This window comes from Eucalyptus grandis, chromosome 3, assembly GCF_016545825.1.
Source record: "Eucalyptus grandis isolate ANBG69807.140 chromosome 3, ASM1654582v1, whole genome shotgun sequence".
NCBI classification, from domain to species: Eukaryota; Viridiplantae; Streptophyta; class Magnoliopsida; order Myrtales; family Myrtaceae; genus Eucalyptus; species Eucalyptus grandis.
In genome coordinates, this window is record NC_052614.1 from 34,208,208 (window position 1) to 34,234,997 (window position 26,790).

Here is a 26,790-nt window from a genome sequence, read left to right on the forward strand (position 1 = left end):
GCTTCTCAAGGAGAGTCCTCTCCAAGCCTATGAGCCAAAAACTTTCTAGCTTTGTATCCTTTGCATCCAACATCCGATTCACATGATCTTTATGTTGTACGAAGCTCGAGATGAGAACTTTCCAATGAGCCCAATGTTACCGGTGCAAATTGCAAAATCACGGACCTTAGGTCTTGACTCATACCGACCATAGGCTTGGGTATATGAATCGGACGTTATTTCTACAATTAGTGAACAGAATATTTCGACTCCGATTGAGCCAGTCACCCCCCCTTCGTTCGGCCTCCTCGATGCTACACTTATGGACATGTACGTATGAATGGATGGTCTATATATGCATTGGAACCAAGCAGAAAAGATAATTAGATTTGCCTATGAATCTTTTGCTTTAAAAGGGGCAATCAATCTTCTACTCTTAGCAAAAAGTGCACATTGGCAAACTGGTGGGAATTTGAAAGAGTTCTAAAGCATGAAATTGACGCATTCGATCTCCCTATGAATAAAATCTAACCTAGGAATCCAAAGGCAATCCTTTCATGTTGATTCCATTTTGACATGTTCCAGCCTAACCAAACACAACGATTCTGCTACACCGTTAGGGACCATGATATTGCATTCGACGAACGACTGGTTGAAGAATGTCGATGCAGCCAAGACCGGAAAGCGAATGGACCAGATAGTGAGAGATGCTATTGCCCTATTGGTTTACGTTATATGATGACTCAGTCTTTAGGGGACCGAAGTGCAATTGCCAACTTGCATTGAATGGGACATTATATGTCTCATGTGCGTGTAGCCTTCTCTCATTGTTTCATGACGGGGAAGCAATTGGCTTAGATAGGTAAACTCTATACGAATGAAATATGTCTACGAAAAGGACGTCCCAACTGCAATAATTTTCATACTGCAATTGCTTTAGTACCTCCATTTTTCTACCAATTATTTGAGCGTCATAACTTTTTAAAAAACTTTAACCCGAAATGTCATAATTTTTAGGATCATTATGTTGTGAATTCCTCACCATCGGATTGCTCATTGTTTTAATTTTCACCTCCCAAGAGCAACACGCGTGGTCCAAAACATACATGGTCCCTTTATTAGCAAGGGCAACAAGATACTCGTCAAATGATTTAAGCATAAATTAGAAAAAAAAAAAAAAACTCTCTTAGGATATACATCACCAGAAAATATTATCTTCCCAGACCAAGCCCCCACCATTACATTATTTGTTGCTCTATATAATTCGACTGTGTGTGGATCCATTTCCCTTGCAAAGACTCAACCAGAGTGGCCAAAACGAAGAAGGTAAATCCGTCGCTTCTATGCCTGTGGTTATGGACTAGAATTCATATTGCGGTTTTGCTTCTAGTTCTTTCACTCCATTTTAACGCTAACTAACCGCGACATGCTCACGACATTTGTCACTTACACAGTAATGCTTTAGTTTTTCGTTCCTTAAATTCGACGGCGCAAAAAATGCAGTAAGATCAGTTTTTTTTTTTTTTGTAGAGAAGAAGAAGATAAGATAGTGAGAATGTGGAAGTTAAAACTGTCTCGAGGCAGCGAGGCGTGGGTCACGAGTGTGAACCATCACATCGGAAGACAATATTGGGAGTTCGACCCGAACCCGGAAGCATCCGAGGAAGAGCTCGCCCGAGTCGAGGAAGCGCAGAACCGTTTCCAGATGAACCGGTTTCAAGCCAAGCATAGCTCCGATCTTCTCATGAGACTTCAGGTTCGATCTCGTCGATCCTTTTGCGTTCTTAACTATAACAAATTCAGACACTGTTCTTTTGGCTACACAAAACAATCCTTGGTACCGTCGAGAGAACACCCGGTAAGCTGAGATGCCAAACTCTAGAAGTACTGCTGTTTGTATGTTGTCCACGTTGTGCCCTATTGAAAATTATGCAAAACCTGAGATCAAAAAAAATTATAAGATGCAAAGAGATAATAGGGCCCGAAAATCTTTTAAAAGTATTCGCTTATTGTTTTATTTAACTTAATGATTTCGTATCCTTTTATTCATATCTTATAGTCTATTCCTCCTTTTTTTTTCCATATTTTATTTAGCCTAATTTAGGTTATAAAAATTAGCTTACTTTTCAATGATTTCTAAGATCCTTCTCTTGAAGAGCCACTTCAGAAATGAGAGTACTACAGGAAAATCAAAATCAATAAATTAGCTAGATTTTTAAGCACTCGGTTCCAATGCATTAAATTCCATGTTCGAAATCATGACTTTCCCCAATGATAGTGAACTTAAGGAACATGCTTGCCACATTGTGGGCAGTCTTTTGACCCGATACATATGGATTGAATGATTTACTTGTATCGTCTGGATCAGTCAATTCGGAAAGATCAAATACCTCGTATTACCAGAAAAAAAAAATTGTCCTTCTTAATCTTAAGAGTGAAAAGTAAAATTGCTTCTAACAAAAGGTCCTCTCAAAGATGAAGTACATTCTAATCCAACTGTGGCCTAACGTTATATGTTAGCAAGGCTACAAGAGGACTATATTCAAGGGTCGATTTAGCTAAGTCAAAATCAATTTCGCCTTATCTTATTCTTTTAACCCTAAATCTAAAACATTTTACACTTTGCTCTGCAACAACTAGAGAGTGTAAAGCCTGGAGCAGAAAGTCCATGGTCTTCTCAAAGCCATTAGGGCATAAGAGTCAGGGAAAAAAAACGGAAACTCAAGAACTTTGTTTGGATTACTCCGGCCAATGTTTTGTCATTGGGATAAATCGACCGATAGAAAGATAGAGCATACACCATCGGTGTGAGTTTTATTGATGGTATAAAACAGTTCGCAAGGGAGAACCCCACGGTGGAGACGAAGGAATTGCAACCAGGACAAGTCGAAAACGAAGAGGAAGTGGACGAAGCGATGGCGATTGAGAAAACATTGAGAAGAGGTTTGAGATATTACGCAAGCTTGCAGGCGGAGGATGGCTTTTGGCCTGGAGACTACGGAGGTCCCTTATTCCTTCTACCTGGCTTGGTAGGCATTTCCCCTTTTTTTATTTATTTTTCTATCTGTACTTTCTAATTCAGCTCATAAAAGCTTCTAGGTTTTCGTCTCTCTTTTTTTCCCATTTCCCTTTCTGGGTTAAACCGTCAGTACATCGCTTTCTCTTATATTTTATATCGTAGCAAATACTTCCCTATATTCAATCTATCATGAATTGAGTGATGTTAGTTGTTGAAATAATATGGACCCACATGAGATACACACAATCGAGGACTGAGATGTATTTAGTCTATAGTGGAGCCATTGAATCATGACTTGTGAGGGCAACTCCTTAACATATTATTTAAAAAAATGAATGACTTAAAAAATATTTGTTAAAAATGATCATTAATTTCACTTAGAAAATTTAGTGTATGGAAAGTACTTCTATTAACAACAACAATTCATGCCTAGACATTTTTCCTTGGCAATGAAAATATTATTGTTTTTTTTTTTTCATTTTAAGAGATATAAATGATTGCTTTTAGAAAAATTATTTTTCAAATCGTGTTGGTTCTTCATGGAACAAATGTACCCAAAATAGTAGATAAGGCCGATGTTATGATTAATCCATCTTTTGGAGTAATACATTTGCTATGTTTGTAGGTAATTTCATTACATGTAACTGGAGCCTTGACAACGATTCTCTCGTCCGAGCATCAACGCGAGATACGCCGCCATCTATACAACCACCAGGTACTTTTTGTGCACCAACTCAGACAACATGATCCGACAATATTGTTCCGATTGTTTTTGTTCAATAATTACAGGCATAGAAATCTAGACCATATACATCTATATTGTACCTCGAGGCTTAAACGATCCGAACCGTTTGTGTGGATTTACACAACCTCAATGGCTAATCAACGAATCTATTATAATAAACTTAACCAAATTCACTCGAATCACACCCGTCCAATGCATATAGAATGGAGATGGCGGTTGGGGGTTGCACATCGAGGGGCGCAGTACGATGTTTTGCACGACGCTCTCCTACGTCGCTCTGAGGTTGCTCGGCGAAGGCGAGAGCAGCGGAGACGGCACCATGGACAAAGCTAGGAAGTGGATCCTCGATCATGGTGGAGCCACTTACATCCCTGCCTGGGGCAAGATGTGGCTTTCTGTGAGCAATTCAATTTCCAATTTTTGCTCTATTGATTTTGTTCACTTGACTCCGGGTAATCTTTCCAGTGTTTCTCATCAATTTTCGGGCTATTTCTTGCATAAATTGTGCAGGTGCTTGGTGTGTATGACTGGAGTGGCAACAATCCACTTCCTCCGGAAATATGGCTACTTCCTCATTTTCTTCCAATACACCCGGGTATCTTCTAGTTTATCATGACCATCCATGTCCTTTACTTAAACACTTGTTCCGCTTTTTTTAATTTTAGACCGTTTATATATTTTGGAAACTCGGTCTTTGACTTTTATGTGACCCGAAATCTCAAAACCTTTCAAACATTTAGCTATTGATGAGGAAAATAGTATTTGATTTTCTTTTTATTTTTTATTTTTTGGTTCTTTGAAAAGATCAATATTAATTTTGCTATTTTAAAATTTTAGAATATTATCATAAGTATAATCAAGTTGATCGCTTACATAATAAGAGGTGATCAGCTGGATCAACGTGGTTTAAGTGAAAGAAGAGTCATCTCGTAAACTCTTATTGTAAAGATGGGGTTTCATCGAATAATTATTAAATTTGACACATGAAAATAGATCTGATTTCCCTAGAAATAGGACCGCAAGAAATTCTTAATTCAGTTATGCATGTCCAATGATAGTGATTTGCTATGTGATCGACTTTAAGATATTGTTTGAACTAGACTATACCTTTTGAAAGTGATTCGTATGCTTTTATTTGTACGTCTTTAATTTATTTATTATCTTTTACTTTCGATATTTCTATTTTGCTAATTTACAATTTGAAGAGACGTGCACTTGCAATGAGACGGATCCTCTCATCATTATTATGTAGAATGGATTTAAATCTCGATAGGATCAATTCATGTGATGACTCGATGATGCAGGAAGATTTTGGTGTCATTGTCGAATGGTGTACCTACCCATGTCATACTTATATGGAAAAAGGTTTGTGGGCCGCATTAACTCGACAGTTTTGTCACTTAGGAGAGAGTTATACACAACATATTACCATCAAATCGATTGGGACAAGGCAAGGAATCTTTGCGCCAAGGTAGTCATGCTTCTTGAGATCTTTTGTACGATAAACAAATATATTAATATTACGGACCACAATTCGTGATTTCCAATTATTATCGAGTTTTGCATTGAAGTCGACGCTCAATAATGCAATGTAGTATTGAATAAAAAAATGTGTTTGAAAATGACTATAACTGTTATCAATAGGATAATTTTAAATCCAAGCTTTTCATAAAAGAAAATTTTTAATTGTTTTCGATATTGCTTCTTCCTTTGAGGACCCCCAAAAAACAAAGATAGGTGTACTCCGCATCACTAAAATTTAAATAAAATTGATAATAAATAAATAAATAAAACCCCTATGTGGATGATTGAAAGGGAAAATGAATGGGATTTCATGTCTTAAAGAAACGGGTTTATTGCAATCTAATAAAAATTCTCTGCATAAGGTAAGATAAATGAGATTCTTACAAATACCATAGTCACAACATGAACAATCTAATTTGATAGAGACGAGGTGGAATTAGTTTCGTATAACTTCGTTTATTATTTAGAGCAAAGCTAGACAATTATATTGAGACATCTTACGGAAACTCTCCTACTAAATGATGTAGGAATTATTTAAAGCATATTGAAACAGATGGGACCCGGCATTATATGATCAATAACTAACAAAACATGAGTCACATCACTCAATAATAAGATTTTGGTGAGATTTCTTAGTACCCGTATAAAGCATTTCTTTATTATTAATAATTGTAACAAGTAGCCCCTAATTATTTAAACAATCAAAATTGCAAAAAAAAAAAAAAGACTTCTAAGAATATGGAGTATCCATGGAAAAAGAAGTGAAAATACTTTTAATAAGGCCGGTCGGGGAGAGAAAAATGAAATTTTAAATGTCTTAATCATGTCTGACTTTTTTGTATTCACGAAAGAATAAAGTCAAATTCTAATATGTGATTGGACCAGAAAAATAAAGAGTATTATGAGAAGTTCAAGTTTTATTATAGCTATCATGAAAGTTATCATTTTTTCACGTGTCTACCCATTTGATGGAATACAATTGTGTAGGAAGATCTATACTATCCACATCCTTGGGTGCAAGATGTGCTTTGGAGTGGTCTTCACAAGATAGGAGAGCCTCTTCTCATGCAATGGCCCCTCTCCAAACTAAGAAAGAAGGCTCTCGACCATGTGATGCAACATATCCACTATGAGGATGAGAACACTAGGTACATTTGCCTAGGACCTGTCAATAAGGTAAAACATCTTTAGGTGCATATATAAAAATGTAGAACCTCGTTGTAATTTCAACCATTTTCATATGCCCGAGAAGAAGTTACCACGATTTTCATGAATAACCAACATCCTAACACGAGTTGTTTTCATAAGAATGTCTAATCTGAAAGATGGAGGAGGGCCGCATAATTATGTGAAGAGTATGTAATTTCATAAACAAGCGACGTGGGACTTTGTAAAAGTACCCGGCATGCATGTGTATGGTTTTATATGCAGTCCATGTTTTTCTCAGGTGCTGAACATGGTTTGCTGTTGGGTGGAGGACTCAAACTCAGAAGCATTTAAACGTCACCTCCCAAGAATCAAAGACTACCTTTGGGTCGCTGAAGATGGAATGAAAATGCAGGTCTTGATTTGATTTCCCACAAACTCCTTCGATCACTAATTTGCGAATGATTAATTGATCACTCGCTGGTTATGCTTCTGCTGATGCCACAAAATCAATACGAACCTGAAACTGGCACATGACCTATATGCTCTCTTGGCTCGTACATGACAGGGATACAACGGCTCTCAGCTGTGGGACGTCGCTTTCTCTGTTCAAGCCATTCTCGCCACCAATCTTGTTGACCAGTTTGGATCAGTGCTCAAGAAAGCGCACGACTTCATCAAGAACACACAAGTACTCCAACAACCTATGCTCTTCGAAAATTCGACTCTTTTATTGCTAACAATTTCCGGACTTAAAAGGCTTTCATCTAACCTTTTTCGGCGTTGAAGGTCAGAGAAAACAGTTCAGGAGAGCTGAACCAGTGGTACCGGCATGTTTCGAGGGGAGGGTGGCCTTTCTCAACCCCGGACAACGGTTGGCCTGTTTCGGATTGTACTTCGGAAGGCCTAAAGGTAAAATCTGCCTTGTCTCATACATATTCTGAATAAGAATGATTTTATGAGATATCAAACATCTACAGATACGGATGTACAAAACTTATCGGATATGATATGACTCTGAGATCTGGAAAATTAAAACACTGACTTTAGGACACATAAAGGAGCTTGCAAGCTAATTGAATATAAGTTTCTTGGTAATTCACATTGTATAATGTTTTTTCCTTTTCTTCCGGTTGAATTTGCCAACTTAGTACTCAATTATGATGCAGGCCGCACTCTTATTATCCCGAATGCCATCTGAAATCGTGGGAGATCCAATAAAAGCAGACCAATTGTTTGATGCTGTAAATTTGATACTATCCTTGCAGGTACTCTTTTTCCTAATGACATGAGCAATCAACCGACTAATAGATTTGATAGTGTTCATTTTAGTTCATATAGCCAATCTTTTATATGGAGAAACAAGAGGATTTTGTTCACTGAAAAGCTTGTTGCAGAACAAAAATGGAGGATTTGCATCGTATGAGCTCACAAGATCTTATCCCCGGTTGGAGGTGAAATCCCCATCTTCTTGCGTGCTGTTTTGATTATCAAAAGTATCGCCTTGAGCTTTACTTATTTCTTTCTATCTTAGATCATCAATCCTGCAGAGATATTTGGAGATATCATGATCGATTATCCGTAAGTTCATCAACTAAATTAAGATAGGCTAGTTCTATCATTCTTAGGACCATGAGTTTAATTAAGTTCTGCAGGCTGACCTTGTGGATCTGCAGGTATGTGGAATGCACCTCCGCGGTGATTCAAGCCCTTACATCCTTTGTGAAGATGTACCCACATCATCGGAGGAAAGAAATAGATTCGTGCGTTGCTAAAGCGATCAATTTCCTTGAGAGCATTCAATTACCCGACGGCTCCTGGTAAGTCCTCTCTCATCGTATGCAAATTTGTGCACACACGAGAGAGAGATCACGGCCGATTACTTTAATAACACATTAAAATATATCAAAGTGATTTGAACTTTTTAAAAGTTAATGATCTGATTGAACTGTCAAACTTTACCATCAAATTCTAAAAATCCTCAGCCGTAAACCACAGGAACGATTTTGACCTTTCTTATTTCAGCAATATGTTCGGACACACGAAGATTACTGAACAAGAAGCTATTACACTCCTATGAGCGATTCCAGTTGACCCCTAGACCATCATAGAGCCAATCCACGACCTATATACGACAGATCATACGGATAATATGCACATGATGTATATCGTCGTAATCACTGTCGATTTTCTTTTGTTGTCTCACACGCACAATGAGAAACTTCCCTAGAATATAAGAACCTAAACAATGAAGATCACATTGTCCAAACGTCCGATAGGTATGGCTCGTGGGGAGTGTGCTACACCTACGGAACATGGTTTGGAGTGAAAGGACTCGTGGCCGGAGGTCGGACTTACGCCAACAGCAGCAGCATCAGAAGGGCATGCACTTTCCTACTCTCCAAACAGCTCGATTCAGGTGGATGGGGAGAGAGCTACCTCTCTAGCCAAGACAAGGTCATTCGTTCAGCTTCTTTTGAGTTTCATGATCCTCACTGCCCCCTCCTCTCTCTCCATATCCATCCATCCACCCGTTTATTTTCCTAACATCGGTTCATCAGGTTTATACGAGCTTAGAGGGAGACAAATCACACCTGGTAAATACTTCGTGGGCAATCTTAGCACTGATTAAAGCCGGACAGGTTTGTACATGGCATACATCGTTTTCAGTCGAATTCAGAGAGATGTGATAGATGTTTTTGGCAGAAAACCGGTAACGCCATTCGTTGCAGGCCGAAAGAGATCCATTTCCATTGCAATGTGCCGTGAAGGTTTTGGTCAATTCGCAGATGGAAAATGGAGATTTTCCACAACAGGTGATTCTCAAATAACACAGTAGTCATTCATAACATGTCGACTGCTGAGATCATATAAATTCAGCGGACTCATAACCTAGCTCCATCTTGGTACAATGCTAAGATTGCTGTTAACCGTGAAATCACGTTGGTAACAAAAAGGTGAATGGTAATTATTTATCCGGCTACCCATTAGTAACTTACCAACAGATTTTGGTAAGTACTAACAGTAATCTATAATCCCAAGATTACCAACTATTTAGTAAGATTACAGACATTTATTTTTGTCAACTACCAATGTTTTTGAAGTTACTAAATTTTATTTGAAAACACTAATTTAACTTATGTACTAACATTTCTCACATTAAGATATGTACTAATTTTATGCTTGTTTTGTTTAGTACCGACATTTCTTTATACTTCAAACATTACCGACAGTTTTAAAATCTATCAATATTTTTTTTTTTTTTTTTTTGTCTAACCAAAGTTACCTCTTTTATATTGAAAATTGTCAATCTTAAAATTGACCGATATACCAATATCTGTCACATTTAGATACCAATTAATTTTAATCACTTACCAAGTTTTTGTTTTACTAGGTCTCAAAGTAGTTGGTAATCTTAAAAGTACAGAGTATTGGTAACTTTTCATAGCTAAGCAATACAACAAGTTGATAGTAACAAAAAGCAGTTCGTACTTCAATGTGGCGAATGCTTATACATCGGTCAATTTAGGATCGTTAGTTCCCTATAAAAGTTTGTAAATTCTAGGGGATTGATAAGCCACCAGAATAAACACCGGTAAATTATTTAAATAGTTGATAACTTTTTAAATATAAGTGAATGTGAACATCAATACCAGTGCAAACACACTGTCCAAACACGTTAAGTTACTAACACATGATTACGTAAGCAAGTTACCAATTACGTACACGGAAGAAGAATCAGAAATTTATTGCACTGAACGCCAGACTTCCATAAGTTCGACACAGAGACTCACTAATATTCTGCTGGGTTGCAGGAAATAATTGGAGTTTTCAACAAGAATTGTATGATAAGTTACTCGGCCTATCGAAACATCTTCCCCATATGGGCTCTGGGAGAATACTACAATCGTGTGCTGCTCTTACCTTTCAACAAGAAATGAACATCAGCTGCACTGTATGTCATTTGCTTCAGCCCTTGATCGGTTGTAACCCAACGTATTCATGCGCATCAGAAGTCATCTAACGATGCATATCTACCTCCCCAGAACAGTCCATCTTTAAGTTGTTGAGATTAAACTTGTCATCGACCAAAAGATTAGATGTACAACTACACAGTCCAGAATAGGCTTTAAAACTATTGCTAAGAAGACAATTTAAGACTGATGTGAGCTGCTCTATCAATTCTGTTTTTGCATTATGCACAATAAACCGGTGTCACAAACAAAATGCCATGGACTGTTCTCTTTGTCGATGCATTGTATTGGTTTCAGTAAGGCCACTTTTGACTAAAATGCAGTTACAAGCCTAACTGAGATGTGACTGACATTCTATTCTATTTCCATGTCACATGAATATAACTTACCGTTTTCAGGGCCTTTCTTCTTGTTTTTCTGTTTTTTGGAATCAATCAAGGCAAGACTAGAAATAAAAGGATGGAAACAGAAAAGTCTTTTAAGTTCCACTGATGAAACAACCAGAAACTCAAAGCCGACTGAGCATCTTGCACATCGGCCATCGCCTTTGGTAGTCACCTAGTCACATACGAATGAAGATATTCATTGATATGTGAACACCAAAACAGCTAAGCTAACACGTTAAAAATGATACATATATAATGTATATAATGTTTGTGATGATTAGACACAGGAAAAAGTCTGCGCATCTGGTAGACTCGCATGAATTTGATCAAGGAGCTCCAATGGTTTGAGTCGCCTGCCTGCAGCATTGCTGTTTATTTTGCAACAATCAAATGGGCCAAGCAAGTGATGAACAACTCAATTACAGCCCAATATAACCTCAAGCCCAGATGGTAAACAAACTAACACTGTTATAACGCCAGATCAGTAGATTCAGTGCCCACTTGATTTTCAAACCGGTCTGGTCCAGTACGAAATTCAATGTGACTCGCAGGCAATCAGGATAAGGTGACTAACTCGACCAGATCACCAGCCAGTTCCATAACCAGTTGAACTGGCTAGTCCAGTCCGGGTTTGGAATCCATGCGTCTAGACCAAATCACATAACTCCTGACCAGAAGCCTGGAGGATTAAATAAAACGCACCAGGAAAATTCAGAAAAGAGAAATAATCATGACACACTCATATCAACATATGCATATAATCAAATAGCATAACACAAACATGATAAAAAGGGCGTAAAAAAAGGCTTCCATTGAAAATTTCTGAAAGAAGTGATACAGGATGATTGCTCAGTTACAAAATGAGCGAATTTATAGCTCTAAGAGGAACCCATCCAACATTTAAACTCATGCCTCAGTGTTGATCCAGCTACTTTTTCCGTCTATAACATCTTCCTTTTGCTATAAGGTACAAAAATATAACTCCAGTTAAAAAATCATAACTAGGTAAAAACAATACATTATCAAACTTTCCTGTATAAAAATGGCCTAATATCTAAACAAGAAGAGGGAATAAATTGGCGATATGTTTAATACCTAAAACTGTGAGTTGCTAAGAAAGGCAACCATGCATCTAGCACCTTGAAATAACTTATCCACTCTCTGCCATACAGAGCACTGAGTCTCCAAAAGGACCTTTGCTTTATTCTGCAACACTGACTGGCGTCTAATTGTCTCCCCATGTATCTGGCAGAACGGAATAAGAGATGTCAAAGGTCGCATTACCAACTTTAGGGAAGCAATAACGCCTATTTTCTAAAAGTCAATGGTATATTATAAACTATATTCAAAGCTGTATCTTCTCATTAAGAATGGGCACCAGAGACTCTTGAGGAACCAGACTAAGCCAAAAGGTATTGGCAGTACTTCCTTCCTAATATTGCCATCATAATCAGCGATTCATTCACTACATTCCTGTAACAGAGATCTATACTTCAAAAATGACAAGTTGAAAAGATCAATACCTTCAAAAACAACCTGACTAGAGCTTGTACAAACTCAAAATTACTCCGGCATGATATTTCATGTATAAAGTAATCCATAAGTAGTTCAATGGAAAGCAACTCTTGTCTCTTGTCAACATCTTGTGGATCATCAGCATCAGCGTCAACAGCATCATCATCTATTATCTGAAGCATCCGAAGTTCCAAATCCAAAGTTGAGGGAGATAACCCTTTGATGTAGGTGGTAAAGGGTGAAACTGCAAAATGTGAATTCCAGAAATCTAGAATTAGCATGGGAGTCTCAGATGATACTTTTAGCGCAGGTGTAAATGCTGAGATTTCCATGAGAACTGTCGCTTACAGTTTTTCGCCTCTGAACATGAATGAAGCAGTTGCAGAAACCGTGATGATGGCACTTCAGGTGTTATCTTAGATTTGTCTTCATCAGCTTTCATGTCTCCCTTATCAGACATCTCACTTGGCTTAAATAGTATTTCTCCAGAAAGAGATGGAATAGAAGGCAAAAAGAAAGGAGCTTTCTCAGGTTTCTTGGGGGGCTCAACTGGCTTATTGCGAACCTACAAATTAGATAAGATGAGTGAAGATAGTCACCAACTGGTTCCCGAAACGATTATAGGACAATCTTACCGGAGACACAAAAAAACAATAAAGGGGTACATGAAACAAATCTTTCATAGAAAAGGTCATGACTGATAGAAGAAAAATAGGAAGGGGACCTTTATAATGTCTAGATTAATCAAGCTCTGCCACTGGCTCTTTGGCAAAAGTGAGAGGGTAACTAGATCTGGAATTTGCTCAAGCGAAGGCCGGAAGGAAGGGACATCTTTAGACTCTGAATGTCTAATAGTAGGCTCATTAGATTCTTCAACTTGAGAACCTTCCACTGATGATACTGATGGCAACTTGACGGTCACAACTTCTTTCCCACTTGCATACAAATTGATGTCAGAATCTCCAGAAAACATTGATTGGTTAACCCTGGTCAATCAAAGTCCATCTCTCATCAATTTGTCAACACACAAAAGAATACAATATCTCCTTAATATAATTAATTTATAGAAACCATATTCCTAAGGCTTTATTATTCCTTAGGTGTGCCTTGACCAATCCAAAATAAAGACTTGGAACAATGTGACTCCAAACAATGAATGAGTATACGACTAATTCATAAATTAGAGATGCACTGTTACTTACCAGAGAAAGACCCCATTTTGATCAACATGTGTCGTGGCTAAAATATCCATATTTGGTGACAGAGATAAAGCTGTGATGGAAACGTCAACAAATACAGCATCTACTTGTCTGGCCAAAATAATATCCCAAATCCTTAGACTGCCATCCATACTGGAAGACAAGAGCCATTTCCCATCCTCACTAAAGCACAAATCTGTAATTCGATCAGTATGACCTTCAAACTTTCGGACCATTCTTAGGGCGACAGCATCAAAAAGGCGAATGATAAAATCATCTGCAACCGTAGCCAAAAGACCTGCAAAATTTATCAAGATAAAGTAGACCATTACATTTACAAGGATAATAGAAGTTCTTTCTTTCCGCTATAAATATAGCTTAAACTTATGCTAGTGCAACCATAATGATACATGCATGTGTATAGCGTGAGTATTTGAGCATACACGATGAAGCACCAACAGTGAAAGAAAAGGGAAGAGGATGGGGCAGTGCTCAGGGCATTAATTACCATTCAGACGATGGTAAGATATTTTTACCAAAGAAGAACCAATTTCCCATCTAGATTTCAATTCACGTCCCTTGAAATCCCAGACCTGCATGACAAATAAATCCAGGAATCAGGATGACATTTTATTGAAGCTAATATCAGAAAGATCTCCAGCACGTCAACTAAGCCTTATCCACTATTGAGGTGGGCCATACACATCCTTTTTAATTATAAAAGGATTATTCAGAGCATTTTGTAGAAGTATAGAAAAGCTAACTATAGCACCATCCTAACTACAGACCAAAAAGAGAGTAAGAGCATCAGGATACCTGAAAGTAAGATTTCCCTCATTTTTCATCATTGACAAAAGTTGATCAATGAAAAGGTTTTGTCAATCAACAACATTCCTCAGTTCCAAATGAAACATGTTTTTAGAAGTGATGCAAAAGCATAGGATAAGAACAAGTTATAATTTAATAGATCCAGCAAGTTTACTTTTTGAGTACTCTTGCATATTTACATGAGTTTTAAAATCCTTGTACTATTGGCTCCACTTTTCCAGGCAGGACTCTCATGTATAATTAGGTTTTCATATTATAGTTTAATACAATCCATCATCTAGAATGATATGATTCCCTTTATCATCATGGAAGGCGTGTGGGAAGGGAAAAAAAAGGAGATATTAGATGGAGTTGCTAGACCAGCAACATAACAACCCAACAAAACCACCATCACTATATTCTTTTAAACATACGATCATATTTGGAGACTAGCAAATTTAACCTTGCTGTCCAGTCATGTGTGCATGCATGTCAGAAGAACTTTGCTTACTACATGCATGCCAGTAGATATCGCTTCCTACATGCACGCAGGTAGATCTTCACTTACTAAAGAACCAGGAAGAAGGTAGAAAAGCTAAATCGTATGCATTATATTAAAAGATGGCTTGCACATTTTTACATGAGCTATAATAAGGAAACCTAAACTAGATAATTTCCCAAAGGATTAACAGTTCCATGAACAAGTAGTGAGGCTTTTGTTTTCTGGTCAAGATTCTAACATTGAAAATCATTTAAGTTTCAGAAGAAATGACAGTGTTGCATCTCTCTCTTGTTGAAGTGTAAATCAACAATCCGAAAACAAATTCTAGTGAGCAGTAAAGTACGTTATGAAAAGAGAAAACTTAGATTACAACAAGAAGCACTTGAATATGCATCAGGATAAAGTTGGTAAATAAAAGATGTCACAAATAACAGGCTGGACTTTTTTCCTGTCAAACGCAAACAAGAAACAAACAATTGAAGATTTAGTAAGTGAGCAAGATATGTTAAGACAAATTTACAGACCTTGATGTCCCCAGCATAACCGGCACTTATCATGAGAGTATTTGTGGCATCACAAGCCACTCCAACCACTTCACCATCATGAGCACTGTTTGTTCCTTCTAACTGGTCTATGTAACTTCCTCGACTAATTCCTGATTGAAGGTTGAATCGCTCAATCCAACCACCTGCTGTTCCCAAAATGGCAAAATTTCCACATGCACTAATCATGCAAGCCTGTCAAAAAAAATGCTTGTCAAACGCAACTTTGAGATATACTTGCCAAATGAGTAGCAATCATAGAAATATGGGAATTTTACAAATATAGTATAGTAACTAACAATTTGCATTCCATGTTTAATGAATCACATTTTTTGTCCTCCAATTTATGCACTAACACTTTGCTTCCATTGTTCAGCACCATGACTGCAGATGTCTAAAGATGTTCTTAAAACCATATAAATCAATCTGCTGAGTGGAATCTTTTGGTCATGCTAGCGTATTGCACTTGCTCAATAGCTCTGTGCACCTACTCTTTTTTAATAGTTAATAATAGATTTTATTAAATAAAAATTCAACATCAGAACTGTACAAGGAAAGAAAGATAGAGAAGGGAAAAAAAAGTTGAAGGAAAACATTGCCAGACTATCCGAAGTTGGAACAACACATCCAAAGCCAAATGAAAGAATAAATCACAAGGCTATGCTCACCTATTCTCTTTTACACTATCATATCTTATATTTCTCTCTATCTCTCTAATATATAGACATCATCAACTATCAAGAATGCACAATTGAAGTGAGAAGCATAGTTTAATAGCTAGACTCATTAAAAGCAATATCTATTTCAAGAAGGAAAAACAATTTTTTGCAAATTCAGGTTCGTAAAACATATACTGTGAACTCAGGTTTGAAAAGCATAGTTTTCCCTAAACTATTACAGCTTCTACATCAAGTATTTTTACCCAGTGGATAATACCTCAGGCTAAGGAGTTGAATGTTTCATATAATGCTGAAGCTGTACCGTGTAAAAAATCAGAACTTATACCTTAACAGGTGTGGGCTTGTTGGGGCATGGTCTCAGAATATGCTCCCCTATGACAAAATTTTGAAGTCTCCACACGTATGCCTGCGGGGTATCCATATGACTTGTCACTACGTTGCACCAGTCCCGCTCCCTAATTTCAGCTGAAATCCAAGCGTAACGTGCAGGGGCAGAAATCAATACACAATATATGAACAGCTCATAGAAGATGTGCTTGACACATTTAGTGTACATCTCTGGGATCTCATGCTCATCCAAACAAGTTGTCTATGTTTGACCACAAAAAAAAAAAAATCTATGGTTGACAGACATTAAATTTTAAGAGCGACCTGTAATTAAGTAATAGTTACAATTACTGCATCTCAAATAAGACATATTCCTCTTCCAATTTTCCGCATCTTCTCTGCCAATTTTTAGAAATCTGCCCCTTGTTTTTCCATTGCAAACTTCAGATTGCCACATCTTTTCTTAGAGGATGAGAAAATTGACAACGGAAAAGCTTTTCCCCCTCAAATTCACATTGAAAGACACATGATAGAATAATGTTTTAGAAGTGACCATATTTCAACCTGGAATAAAATGCTAGGATGGATAGATCGAAGTATCAAACCAATTATTAAGAATTGCTCATTCAGTGTTGATTCTAAAGTGTGTGCAAGTTCCTAGCACAAAATCCTTACCAACATCAAATGCTATAACAGGCTTCAGCTTTATCTCTTCTTCCTGCAATGTAAGCCAACAAAAGATATCAACATTTAAGAAAGACAAACATAAATATGAATTAGAATGGCACTTAAAGTACTTCTTCAAAATTCATGGAAAATTTGTTTTCAACTGAGCATGTAGACAAAGTTCAAGTGATAATGAGAATACTGTCAAGAGTGCTCGGAATAAGCTTAATATTGTTTTAGCACGGAGACAGATAGAATTCAAAACGGGGGAGTTAAGAATGATGAAACAGGAACATGACCGTAAAAGTACCACAAACTCAAGCTGATCTTTACACATTATATGAAGAATAAAAAGGATTATTAAGAGCAAACTCCCAAAGGGAACAAGTCCAGCTGTCAACCACAAATAAGGGCCCGGCCCAGCAAAGGCGCACTTATGACATAAAGATTGCCAACAATTGAAAAAATCAAATCATGTTGAACCACACTCCTTGCTAGGAACAAGCTTTGAAACTACTTTCTGCTTGTCAAAAACAGAATACATAATAATAAGTTCATTTTCCATTTTACAGCTTTTCTCCAACAGCTTGTTTCTGGAAAAGAAAAAAATCAGGAGATGGTTAACTTGTCAATTACAATGATCAAAGATGCAACAGGATAAATGACACTCCGGACACGTGAGATAAATTCTTTGTTTTATTTTCTGAAACTACTTCTCATGATCTAAAACGCTGTGGGGAAACCAATTGAAAATATCTGAGCATAGGGCAGGAAGGGGGTATAGGAGGTAAGAGATTAAAGGAGGGGAGGAATGGAAGAAGAAGAAGAAGAAGAAGAAGAAGAAGAAGAGAGGAAAGGGGTATACGTGAAAAGAACAAACTTTCTACAGGTAAATAACAATTCAAGAGAACAAGCAAGGAGGGAGTTTGTGAACAGTGGGATTTGAACCCACGCCTTTTCGGGCCGGAATCCTACTCTGACAACTTAGAGCAACCCGCACTAGAGGAGAGAGAGAGAGAGAGCATGCTTTAGAAATTATATTGTCTTAGACAACAGCTGTACAAAGTGAGATTGGATGCTCTTACAACCAACTCACAAATAAATGTAGGTGAGGGCTGATTGACAGCAGTACAAACCAGGTGACCACAAAACAATATTAAATTTTATATGATAGACGACATGTACTCTCCTGATATTTAGAGCACAAGAAGGCTAGCTCAATGAGCTGGGACTATCCTTCCAGGTAAGCATCATACACATCAGATTTACCACATGTAATAGACGTGGTATATCAAAGCAGTTAAGCTAGGAATTTTTATCAAAATTCAAACAGGGAAGGCAAATACTCTCCAAGCAAGTGAGACACGCTTAATAATGAAGTGATTGATTTGCTCAGTATATAAAGTACTTTTGTCCTTCCAGAAAGGGAAGCAAAACATCACACATGACAGGGAATTTGGAACATGGTTGTTCCTTTAACTTCAAACATATAAAACAAACATATGATGACATGACTGTCAATGTAGACAATACCTTTAACTTCAATTTTTTTGCTCGCTTGGACACATGACGTTGAGATAGCTCTCGACTTTGCTGATCCTGCTCTTGCAATGGAAACGAACACCAAACAACATATGAGGAAAAGAAAAGGAAAAAATCCACACCATACTATCAGCTATAGAAATTTAATATTCAGAGCAACCATTCTATATTCTATTTAAAATGAACTCAGGTTATTTAGGACTTAGAGAACTAAATAAGGTTTCAACAATTCTGGACAAACTGCAATCATCAGAGAAACTTGTCTTATATCGCCACAATTATGGATTTATGGGTTGGTTTGTTTCTAAGGTGAAATTTGGATTATGTAGAAGACAATTTTTGTCAATAAGTAAACAAGAGAAGTCCACCCTGAGAGTAATAAAAATGATCCAAGAGAAAAACAGAAGAAAATTTTTAAGGAGAATGCATACAAGTGCCTTTAGCGCACTGGTTAGCTACCTTTATGTGCTTTGAAAATGTAAAAAGAAAAGTTTTAACATTATAATTTCCCGTGATGCGATGTCAAGAACTTCTACACTTCACTAATTTTCAAATTCGAAACATAAGTGCCCTACAACAAGCACTGGTTTCCACGGTGAAGCTTGCTTAAGTCTAGTTTGCCTCATAGAACGTCTGTCGATTTGACTCGTATAAAGGTCATGCAATCTCCAAGGATATCAGACAATGTGGCTAGAGTGGACAAGATTGACGTTGTACAGAGAATCTAGCATCAATACTGCATTTACTGCAGCATAGCTTAAAAAGGAGAAAGGAATGTTGTGGGCACTTGCAGGCACCAAATAGCTGACAACAGAATGGGTGGGCAAAATATGCACCTGGTGGAGCTAATGTAAAGGGAAAAAATTCTCTCGACTTCAATGCTTTCTCTATGTTACTGATAGGGGTAACAGAAGTGAAAAATAGAGTTCTCAATCACAAAAAGACTACGTTTCTAAGCCACAAGCTTATTCAGCAATCATTATGACTTTTAAGTTCGACCAACATAAAAAAGACTTGCAGTTTTGCTTAGTTTATCTATGGATTAGCATCTCTGTGCTTTCAAAAAGGAATTTGTTGATAAATTTAAAGCTCTCTTCATTCATCACTAAACTATTTATTGGCTTTGTACATCCTGAAAGCTCAGATTCTCAAAAGCAAGCCAAGATCTATATTCTGCATGGAAAGAAGATGCACTTAATATTCAATAAGTCTGCACGAAATTATGGAAATTTTACCATCACGACCTTTTGAGTCAGACAACTGCAAAAAAGAACTTACCTCTATAAAAATCACGGTTGTTTTTTAAGTCTTGAGCATCTTTCATTATAGCAATAGAAGAAGACATAAGGGATGGATAAGGAAATGGATGACAGCTGACAGAGCATTCCAAAACTATTTTCTAGAAATTCAAATATAAGTTAAAAGTGCTTTTAGTTCCAAATAAACATAAAAGAGAAAAATTGAAACTAAATCCATCAATGGAGATCATAATCACAATTCATTCAAGGCTTAAAAATGCATTCATTACGGAGGAAAGCAAACACATAAAACCATGTTAAAGTATCCTTAACACAAAAATAGAGTGAGGTATGCTTGACACGGACCTGGACAACCGAGAAAAGCCGGAAGGCACGATCCTGACCAGCTGATAGTATATGCCTACCATTAGCATAGAACCTGCAGAAGTATATCGTGATTAGTGATTCTAGGACCAGACAAACTCCACACAATACATATTTGCAGGCATATCATTCTTCGTACTTCTGATCTGGAAAAAATGAAATGCTACAATAATGCACAAAAATACTGTACTTCTTCTAAAGTAAACCCTAAAAAAATAAAGAAAAGAAAGAAAATTATTACCTTATGCAGAGTGGAGGAGCACTATGACCACTTGAAAGCGTAATAGACGAGGATCTCCATCACTTGTGTCGAAAATCCACATCTATATCAAACATAGTGATTTATTGTACAGAGAGAATTCAGAACTAATTTCAGGATAACACAACTTGATATAAAATTCAACCCCCATTATCCAGAGAAAAACTAGGTTCTGTTACATTTTTTAAAGATTATCACCAGTGAAAGGTGTAAAAGATTATGCCACTTTTGCACCATTTATTAATCAAAAAGAGCTAGAGCAACCCTCCACAGTCAAAGAAGAAGGCCGAATGATTTTCAAAGTTGCTATCTATTGACCGACCCTATAAGGCTAATTGCAATAAACACACAAGGTCAGAGTTATCCTAAACAAAGACAAGATTGCCAAATCATTTTCCATAGTTTCCTAGGCTGATCTTAGATGGTTAGGTGCAATTAAACAAACAAACAAAGACCTTTCAGGAAAATAAACTAGCTATCAGCAGACTGCATTTGCAAACTGATGTGTACCACTTCTTTCCAGATCGTATGTCATTGAGAAATATCAGTTCTAAATTCTTTTGCTACATGAGACGAAAAAGAGCTTTGATAACTACTGATATTTATCTGTCCCGCATGAAACTCAAGCATAACTGAATACAGGGAGGAAATTTACTTGCAAGAGGGGAGCCAAAACAGGCCACACCCAAGTACAATTTTAGATCAATAAAGAGATTAGAAGTCATATTAATCATCCAACATTGCTGGGTTCATTTAACTAGACAACAAAAATTTTCAATGAACGGTCATGGAAACTACTCTGTGAAACTTACCTTAATTGAGTTATCTGCAGATGAACTCATTAGCACAGGCTCATTAGCAAAGAAGTGGAGAGAAATTATAGAACCGTCATGAGCATCTCTTATGACTGACTGGAGCCTTCTTTTATCGAGATTCCATATGCTGACAACACCAGATGAACTACCAGAAGCTAGAAGAGGCTGCCCATCTAAAGGAAGAATATAGATGTAAGCACAAAAATTGCCAAATCCACTAATGAATTCCTTTTAACATATAAAGGCCACAGGAGGTTGACTAATCAATATTGAAGAGTTTCTGGAGATGAAATAAAGCGTGGCCAGTGTAGAAGCACACTTGAATTCAGAAGGCATCCAGATTTATAGCAGAATATATGTTAGTACTTGATGAAGACAAAGAAACAACATGAATGATACCTGTGCTGAAAGATAAGGCGGTCACAGAACCTCTCATCGAATGAGAAAATGTAACCAATTCTTCATCATAGCGAATATTGTGAACGTGAATCTTGCCATCAGCACAGCCAACCGCAACAACATCTAAAGCAGGTGATGAAACACAACTGCTAACAGAGGAATTCCATCCCTTGAACTCATAGAGCTTTGTCTTAGTGCTTATGTTCCAAAGCTGCAGTGGCCCTTCCTGGCTTCCCAGAATAACCTGTTTACAAGCTTTCTTAGTTTAGTCCAGAGACACATTGAAACTGTTAACGTAGCTGTTAAGCATTCATAATTTCTAATAGCCGTTTATTTTGCTAAATTACCATGCAGCTTTAGCTTACCTTACAAACAAATAGGTTTAGCACTCTCACAGGCAGCATGCTTGCACTAGTGGAAATTGTCATTAAAATCCAGTAAGGATCTTAGGATCTTACCACCCTACAGTTCGAAACTTAAGTAACAATCCAGATCTTAAGTATGGTATTCATTTACAATCTTTAGAGGGTCACAATCCAAATTGACAAGTATCATAGGATGCTATGATCATATCCATTCTATCATTTAATAGTACAAAATTACATACTCAGACTTCCTTTGAGGTTTGGATTAGACAAAAGGATTTTATAATCAGAGATAGAGATCATATAGGTATTTAATGTAAGACTTCTTTGAAGTTTTGAACTCAACAAAGAAATAACTAGTGGGTTGCACGCAAGTATATAGATTGAAGAATGATAAGAACTTTATAGCAACACTTATTTAAATAAGGCAAACAAATAATCAGTTGATTCCATGCAAGCATTCAAGTCAAGCATCCCACTGTCGATATTTCTAGATTTTAAGAATGCCTATCAGATCTTGGGATCTGATCATTCAATTAACTCAAAGTCCTAACTTGTATATCGACTTTAATAACTATGCTTGGCACATTTTATTTCCCCGAATTTCTGCGGTAGTAAATGTTCTCTACCCATCCTTCATTTGTACTACACTCTTTTCTGCTTACTTGTTCGTCATTTTCACATTCCCAGATCTAGACATACTAGTCATGTTCAAAAAGTTGAGATGCTGACATGTGGACCATGCTACTTTCAACGTCATAAACTCCTCTTAACAAACTATGCTACAGAAATTAGTTAATACAGCTAAGGTAAAATGTGCGAAAAAATTTTAACCAGAATAGTTCATAGCCCTTCAGGATTGGACCCTGGATACCTCTTCCCCTTCACAGCTTAATTTTTTCAAATAACACATCTGAAAGTTAGTGACCTTTGGCTGGATCTTGTTATCAAGAGCTAATTCCAGATGCTCTATTATCTTTAAATACAGTAAAGTTTTACAGTCTTAAGTAAATGATAAAAGGATTGTACTATATCAAGATTATGGCCAACTAGCACAGATAATTAGACATCTACTCATTTTCATGGTGGATAATTTCAACTTTTCCATCAATATTTGATACCAAGAATTAAATGCTTGGTATAAAGCAAAGCAAACAATAAGTAACTTCACAGTTTGCATCTATTGTTGCTCTGTTTTTCAGTTTATCCATGACTTTTCTCAAATCTTTTATGAAAAAAAATGGAGAAAACTTTCCAAATTATTTACTAGTGCATGACAAAGGAAAAGGACAAGAAAAAGCCATCTTTGAACATTGTAGCCATTTCATTTGGGAATCTTATTTCTCCGGCAAGTACGTGCATGTTCAACCACCAATCCATATCAATTAAGAACTGAAAAGTTCTTGGGGCAAAGATGATAGTTACCTTATTTAAGTAAGTGTCTGGATGCATTATACAGCTAGGAGTAAAATTGCTATCCAACAAGATGTGTCCCACTGGGGAAAGGTTGTAATTCATTCCTTTGAACGCCCATATGTATGCATTGCCATCAACATCTACACTTAATATGTGCTCTCCAAACAGCAGCAGCAAACAAACCTTAGCAGTATGCCCGCTCCAAGTTGCTAACTGTAGTTAAAGCATAAAATTAGATAGACAAAATGTTCCTGCACATCATTAAAGAAAAACACAGCACATTTTCTGGCAATATATTTAATTAGCAGTTCAGGCATGTGCACTTAGGTCCCAATCTCCTCACCGCCTACCAATATTTTAATTAATAGTTCAAAATTGTATTTCTCTTTATTTTTTGGATAAGCCAAACATCATATTCTACTATTACTAATCTGCTTCAAACAGATATATAAATTCTAGCCAGCATTAACCATCAATGTGTCTTCATATTGTCTCCACCGAACCATTTAAGTACACGCATAGGATCTGATATACAAGTTATTGACATGTTGATCGACCAAAAATATCTATATATTGCTAGTCCTATCCCATTCAAATAAATAATTGCATAAGCCTAGCGTAAAGATAGTGCAACCGTGAAATCTCTTTTGACACAGACATTGAAACCTGTTTGGACTCAAAATACCAGGGTGGGACATTGACTCTAAGGCCTTCTAAGAAAATGATATCGAGCAGGTAAACAGAGCTGACAAACAAATTTAAAATGCTTCAGGTGCAGCAGGATAAAATAGAATATAACAAAGAGCCTTCAAAGATAAACACTAGCAAACATCCTAGCATCTGGTTTGATGGCTAGCGCCTCAGGCATTAGGGAGTGTATGTGCCTAGGAACACCTAACAGCATTGGATATGGCATTGATGGAGGCATATGCCCTGGAAATACACAAGAACGCAGCACCACTAGATAGAATTATATGCCTACCAAAAAGCCATATGCAACCATGAGCACAAAATCAGGACCAACAAACTCAAAAGAGAATCTCCAAGGCTATATCTGAACAGAAAATTAATGGCATAAGGTGACTAAGATGCAGAGTATATCCAATAAGTGCATCCATTCCAGCAAAAGCAGGTCAGATTTGATCAATTCTGAAGGCTAGGAAGTTTAAAAGATATCGTCTTCCATCAACACCTACTGCTAACAAAGTAGAAAATCAACAAATTTTACTACACTAATGAACCATCAGATGATCACACTCTCATAGCCACTGCTACATACACAAAGCTGCAACAAAATAATGGCCACCAAAGGCCCATTGGTTTTTCCCCTTCAAACTTGATTTATCCATGAATGTAAATTTTCTTATTCATAACGGTACTACCACCCTAACCAGCACTACAGTTCACAAGCAGTACCATCAATAGTACTCCAAAGTTCATGTGCCATGGGCACACTAAGAAAATCCAAGAACCAACAATCTAATATCTCATCACCGTTGATAACTTGTCAACAAACAAGACACACTAATAAATTGGAAACATATGAGTTCCACTAGCTAGACAACCTACCAAACGACCCCAATCAATAAACATCTTCCAGCAATGTACCAAGGCAAAGCACTTTGCAAGAGAGTTTTGGTCATAACATGTCTTATATCACAATTCACGACCATTCCTTGCTAAATGAAAGTTGAGATCCTTTCATTTGTTTGGCCACAAATCTACACAGTTAAGCTCCTTCACTGTTCATGTTAATGATTTTGTCACATCTATCATAACCTTTGTATGTACACAACCTGTACCGATTAAATTGAATTATAATTTTGGAAGGAAAATGAAAAAGGTTGCCCTAACCTAACATCCCATTGCAATGCAGGAGAGCACCATGAATTATCTATTATTAGTGACTTTCTTCTAACAAGCCATTCAGTAACAAACCTGGTGAGCACGCTTGAATATGCCAATGTCACTTCCATAAGCAGCAAAAGTGTATTCACGGTACGATGCGAGGGCCCGTATTTTCTTTGGCAATTGGGGACCTTCAGAAAAAAGGCGCATCTAATCGTTACTTAACTAAAGAAATTGCCAGAAAATGAAAAGCAACAACAGGTAATGGGATTCCCCTATTTACTCAAGGGAGAAAACCCCACTAAACAGCATGACCAAGCACATTATTGACAACCCAGCCCATGAGACTGTCATTACAGAAAATTCAACACGAGGGCATTAGAAAGGGCAGTTATACTTCTCACATGGGCACTGCTAATTAGCTTTTTCCTTCAAAAATAAAAATAGAGAGATTGCGACTGCCAACATAAAAAACAACTCGAAAACCCCCAAATCAGAAATGTAAAAAGGCATTGAAGCAGCCCAAAATCGCCATGCCCATGCCATTTCCCGATGTACCTGACCCAAGGGCAAAAAAGATGACAGCTTTTGCAACACAAACGAAATGAATCGAAACGGAGGGGCAGAGAGGTCAACCCAAGCACACTCTCGGTTCGGAAAACCCATGATCCCACGCCCCCCCCGGGGCGTTAATCAGAGGAAGGAGATACTCACCAACAAGCACCAAGCTCAGCTTCGCGCACTGCAAGCACCAAAAGCAGAGAAGAGAGGGGGGGAAAACGAATCAAAATCGACGGGGGGCAACACTAAATCGAAACACGAAGTGCGGACGTCGCGCAAAGGAGAAGAAGAAGGGTCGTCTGTCTTACGTTGTACACTTGGAAAGCCTTGCCGACGCTGACGGTGACGAAGGTCTCGGTGCCGAGCCGCTGGACGGAGAAGGGGACGCCGGTGGTGATGTATCCGACCGCTCTGTACGGCTCGAATATCCCCATCGTTCCCGCGACGGAGGAGGTGGCGGTGGTGGTGACCGAAGGATTTGAAGTTGGGAACTTCGCGAGTTCGGGGGCGGGTAAGGACCAGGGTTTAGGGTTTTTGGCAATCCTGTAATAAAATGGTGGTTTAGGCCGATGTCGTGTTCCGACGTGTCCCTTTATTATTATTATTATTATTATTATTATTATTATTATTATTATTATTATTATTACGAAAAACTTCAAATTAATATACTTCATGAATTTGCTCTAAACTAAATTTTTTTTTTTTTTTTTTGGTAAAGTGCTCTAAACTAAATTTTGTGACCATTAAAACTCAAATTAATATACTTATAATAAATTTATCATTCATTAATTTTCGTTAAATTTTGTCATCGAATTACTCAATTGCATAACGCCGGACAATTAAACTGTGACCAGTTTGAGATTTTTCCTCTCGTTTATTATAGTATATTAATTTTGGATTTTTATAGTATTAATCTAATTTATCCAAATCAAGTATCGTAGTGGTGGGTCCT

At 37.3% G+C, this 26,790-nt stretch overlaps 2 protein-coding genes across 2 annotated transcripts; one reads left to right on the forward strand and one right to left on the reverse strand.

Annotated features, from left to right (window-relative positions):
• Positions 1-1,516: 1,516 nt before the first annotated feature.
• On the forward strand, positions 1,517-10,669 carry LOC104437296 (cycloartenol synthase). The gene is made up of 18 exons (XM_010050219.2): positions 1,517-1,735; positions 2,814-3,008; positions 3,624-3,713; positions 3,946-4,140; positions 4,254-4,338; positions 5,048-5,214; positions 6,255-6,443; positions 6,715-6,828; positions 6,982-7,104; positions 7,203-7,325; positions 7,583-7,681; positions 7,811-7,867; positions 7,948-7,994; positions 8,090-8,233; positions 8,693-8,870; positions 8,975-9,055; positions 9,146-9,229; positions 10,229-10,669. The coding sequence occupies exons 1-18, from the start codon at positions 1,535-1,537 to the stop codon at positions 10,352-10,354; spliced, it is 2,298 nt and encodes a 765-aa protein (XP_010048521.2). The 5' UTR covers positions 1,517-1,534; the 3' UTR covers positions 10,355-10,669.
• Positions 10,670-11,031: 362 nt separating this feature from the next.
• On the reverse strand, positions 11,032-26,366 carry LOC104437297 (U3 small nucleolar RNA-associated protein 21 homolog). The gene is given in 20 exon segments (XM_010050221.3): positions 11,032-11,452; positions 11,869-12,018; positions 12,297-12,532; positions 12,637-12,853; positions 13,013-13,274; positions 13,491-13,785; positions 13,996-14,080; positions 15,321-15,533; positions 16,344-16,483; positions 17,021-17,063; positions 18,545-18,610; positions 20,158-20,230; positions 20,417-20,450; positions 20,453-20,498; positions 21,247-21,422; positions 21,649-21,892; positions 23,439-23,642; positions 25,368-25,468; positions 25,992-26,019; positions 26,147-26,366. Coding segments are annotated over 19 exon segments (2,739 nt in total). The 5' UTR covers positions 26,273-26,366; the 3' UTR covers positions 11,032-11,452.
• Between the last annotated feature and the right edge of the window lie 424 nt (positions 26,367-26,790).

What these genes read in the sequence shown, in the direction of transcription:
- LOC104437296 (XM_010050219.2), top strand. Translation starts at nt 1,535, where the DNA reads ATGTGGAAGTTAAAACTGTCTCGAGGCAGCGAGGCGTGGGTCACGAGT. An exon ending in ATCTTCTCATGAGACTTCAG is followed by an intron (nt 1,736 to 2,813) that starts GTTCGATCTCGT and finishes GGTATAAAACAG; the next exon opens with TTCGCAAGGGAGAACCCCAC. An exon ending in TTTTCTTCCAATACACCCGG is followed by an intron (nt 4,339 to 5,047) that starts GTATCTTCTAGT and finishes TCGATGATGCAG; the next exon opens with GAAGATTTTGGTGTCATTGT.